This window comes from Lupinus angustifolius, chromosome LG13 (assembly GCF_001865875.1).
Source record: "Lupinus angustifolius cultivar Tanjil chromosome LG13, LupAngTanjil_v1.0, whole genome shotgun sequence".
Lineage (NCBI taxonomy): Eukaryota > Viridiplantae > Streptophyta > Magnoliopsida > Fabales > Fabaceae > Lupinus > Lupinus angustifolius.
In genome coordinates, this window is record NC_032021.1 from 8608307 (window position 1) to 8611956 (window position 3650).

Below are 3650 nucleotides of genomic sequence, written 5' to 3' on the forward strand. Positions count from 1 at the left end.
TCCACTTAGTTATCAATTAAATTGACTGTTTCTATTGGTCAAATTGGTCTATTAAGACTCAGTTTCAATATTTTACTAGGAAAATTAGTTACTGAGTAGTATCATGAGTATATGCTGATCAAATATTCACCCATCGCTTCAAAATTTTTGTTAGGCATGATGAATCTAGAAATCAGATACTTTCAGCATAACAATAAGATTTATGTTGTATAAATGATTCTTATTCTAGTATATCGGTTTTTTCTCCAGAAAATGCTAATACAAATTATGGAAGTTTATGTATTATATAAACCTAATGAACAACAATGACAACACAAACGCAAATTCGTATTCTCTAATATAGAGTAGTAGCTGCTCAACATAGTCGAGGATGTAAACACAAATTGGTTGGATCTCATTAACAATTTCCTTGTGTTATTATCTTTTATCCCTATTCCCTTTAATATTCAATTGCTTACTTATTCCCAACAGTGTACTATGATACTATATGAGAAAAGTGTGAGCTCTTGAAATGGATTCTTCAAGTTATATTTTATTTTTGGTGTGAAAATGAAAGTTATCTTTTATTTGATAAAAAAATATATATTAAAGATGAACATGGAAGTTTATAACAAACCAATAAATTCTTTTGTGTTGCCAATTTTAATCCTTCTGCAACCATGAATCAGCAAATGAGTTATTTTGGTAGAGTTCTAATCAAAGTGGAGAAAGAGGCAAGCAATATCATTATTGAATACATAAAGTTTCAAGCTTTTCCTGTAATACAAATGGATGAACTTCCTACTACAGAAAAATTGCTTATTGAAAAACAAAGGAAATACTAAGAACTTGTTAGTAATCCAATGAAATTCATATTGGTGACAGCCATGTTATCACAATTGGACTTCTCACTCTGTGCAGACCATCCTTCCATACCAAACTACCAAATTCAGGTGTTGTCTGCCGCGATTTCGTAGTGAAGGTAACATTGTAAGATAGCTTCTTGTGTTCTCTGGTAAAGCTCAAAATTTCTGGCTCAACTTTGACAAAAACACCTTTGAATGGTGAGACAATAACATGGTATTTAGAAATGGGAGGACCAACATTGGTGACAGTTCTGTGAACAGTTAGAACTGAAATCGATGTTTTCTCCTGAAAAACTAATGATATTGCTGGATAGTTCAAGTCTCCAGGACTAGCAAGAGTGTGTGTACAAGATCTGTTTGAATATTGTGCAAAACCTCTAAGCTGATTTTGAGTTAGATGCTGTGTGCATAGGAATTCAAAGTAGTCCTGTGGCTCGATTTCGTAGACTAAACCCGGGTCTAGAGCACTAACAGGGTTAATGTGTCCAGCACCATGATCATAAGGACTTGAAGGTTCATCACTTGAGGCATCTCTTAGAGGGTTCTTGGTGTTGTCATGAACATAAGCTGTTGTCATCAATGCAGATTTTATAGCAGCCGGAGTCCATTCAGGGTGCCTAGCCTTGAGCAATGCTGCTATGCCACTCACATGTGGGCATGACATTGAGGTCCCGGAGAGTATGTTGAACCTCACCCTTCTTTGATCTGTTACCAAAGCAGATGGAGCAACGAGCTCACTCCACGCTGCGAGAATGTTCACCCCCGGGGCCACTAAATCAGGCTTCAGGATTTCAAGGGTGAGAAAATTAGGCCCTCTTGATGAAAATGCTGCTACTACAGGAGATGGCCTAATTCCCAACCTAGTACCTAGAAAAGCTAGAGTTGCAGTAGCTTTTTTACTTGTTAAGACATAATTTTTTAGCTTTTTACCTTCTTTCTCTCCTATTGTAACTGCTGGAAGGAGGTGACAATCTGCGACGAGCTCTTCGCCATTAACTGCAGTGTTTGTGAGAATCATTCCCACTCCTCCTGCACTTTTCACCACATGCCCCTTCTGCACTCTTGGACTAAGGCCTCTGTCACAAATTACAATCTTTCCTGAAACCACTTGAGGATCTAAAGTCCCTTCCAAGCACAATGATCTTGCATCGTTACTACTCGAGTTGCTGCCCAAGTATACTAAAGGGTATTGTTTACTGATGGATAGCATACTTTTTCCTTTATAAAGTGAGACTCCGGTCACATTTTTGCCATTTCCAAGCTTAGCATAAGCAGGAAAATCCCTATCCATTGTGCTGGCTCCAACTGTAGTGATCCAAGGCGACACATTTGCGAGGCTCGCAGGGTCAGGCCCGGAATTTCCAGCAGAACATGAAACGAAAACACCCTTCTCCATTGCTCCAAATGCAGCAACCGCTAAACTATCGCGATAGTAAGAGGCGATTCCACCGCCCAATGATATGGATAGAACATTCACTCCATCAGCTACTGCTTGATCAACAGCCGACAAAATATCTGAGCTGAAGCATCCACCAATCCAACACACCTTATAAGCTGCAATCCTTGCTCCTGGTGCCATTCCTCTGGCTGTGCCAGAAGCATAGCCAAGAAGGTTAGCCCCATGAACTGGTGAGCCAGCAACTGTAGCTGCAGTATGAGTACCATGACCATCTTGATCTCTTGGTGATTTGTACTCTTTTTGCTCATTGATTTTACCTAATGATGCTTCATATCCATGATAGAACACTCTAGCCCCTACAATCTTCTTATTGCAGTGATCTTTTCTGAACCCTCTTCCAATCTCACAAGCACCTTTCCAATGAGAAGGTACTGGTCTCATACCTGTATCATTGAAGCTTTCACTCTCTGGCCAAATTCCAGTGTCTAACACTCCAACTATAACATCATAATCAGCTAGCTTTTCTGACCAGATATTATAACTGCTATGTTCTGGTTCAAGCCCAAGGAATGTAGGACTTCTAGTAGTGTGTAGCTGATACTTTGTATCAGGAAAAATGTTCACAACACCTTCTTCTGCTTCTAACTTCTCAGCTTCTTCTTTGCTCAATTTGGCTGCAACTCCATGAAAAACATTATGGTAAGTATAGATTATTCTCTCCTCATTGTTCATATCAGGTTGTAGAGATTTTGAGAGTTCTAAGTTCACTTTTGATGAATACCAATCAAGGTGGTTGGAGAAGGTTTTTGGCATTGCTGAATGATCCATTTGAATGAGGTAAGTTTTCTTAACATTTTGAGCATTTGAAGAGAAAACCATACAGAAAAGAAGACAGGTTGTTAGAATGAAAGGGTAACCCTTCTTTGCCATTGGAAACTTTGCCATGTTACATGCTAGGATTATGAAGAATGGAGTTGGGTTAATGAATATACATAATATGAGTATGTGTTTTTAAGCTTGAAAAATAAATGGGAGTAGTCTTTTGGGGGGGGGGGCAATAAAGCTGGGTAGTTGATGTGAGTGTCCAAGTTGAATGGAGAATTAAAAGAGGTAACTAGTGGCAGGTACTACCCACTCTTATAAGTCAATCAAAATGTTTATATTTTTTTAGGAAATGTTATTAGTTAGGGATAGAGTCTTTTTGGGATAGAGAATATTTGTCTCTAGTACTACAAGTTAATATGGTTAAGGTATATGTGTATTTCCATTCATTTATACACGTCAATATATATATATATCCATCCTTGCTAGTCTAGTTGTTAATATGGATAGTTTTGTCATTCCTAATAAAAATTCATATAGATATTAAATAGTTTCAAAAGTCAGCTCACTAAAAGAATATTAAT

General features: G+C 37.9%; 1 protein-coding gene across 1 annotated transcript; it reads right to left on the reverse strand.

Moving 5' to 3' along the window:
• Positions 609–3244, reverse strand: LOC109325922 (subtilisin-like protease SBT1.3). Its single transcript, XM_019558537.1, has one exon. The coding sequence runs from the start codon at positions 3187–3189 to the stop codon at positions 850–852; it is 2340 nt and encodes a 779-aa protein (XP_019414082.1). The 5' UTR covers positions 3190–3244; the 3' UTR covers positions 609–849.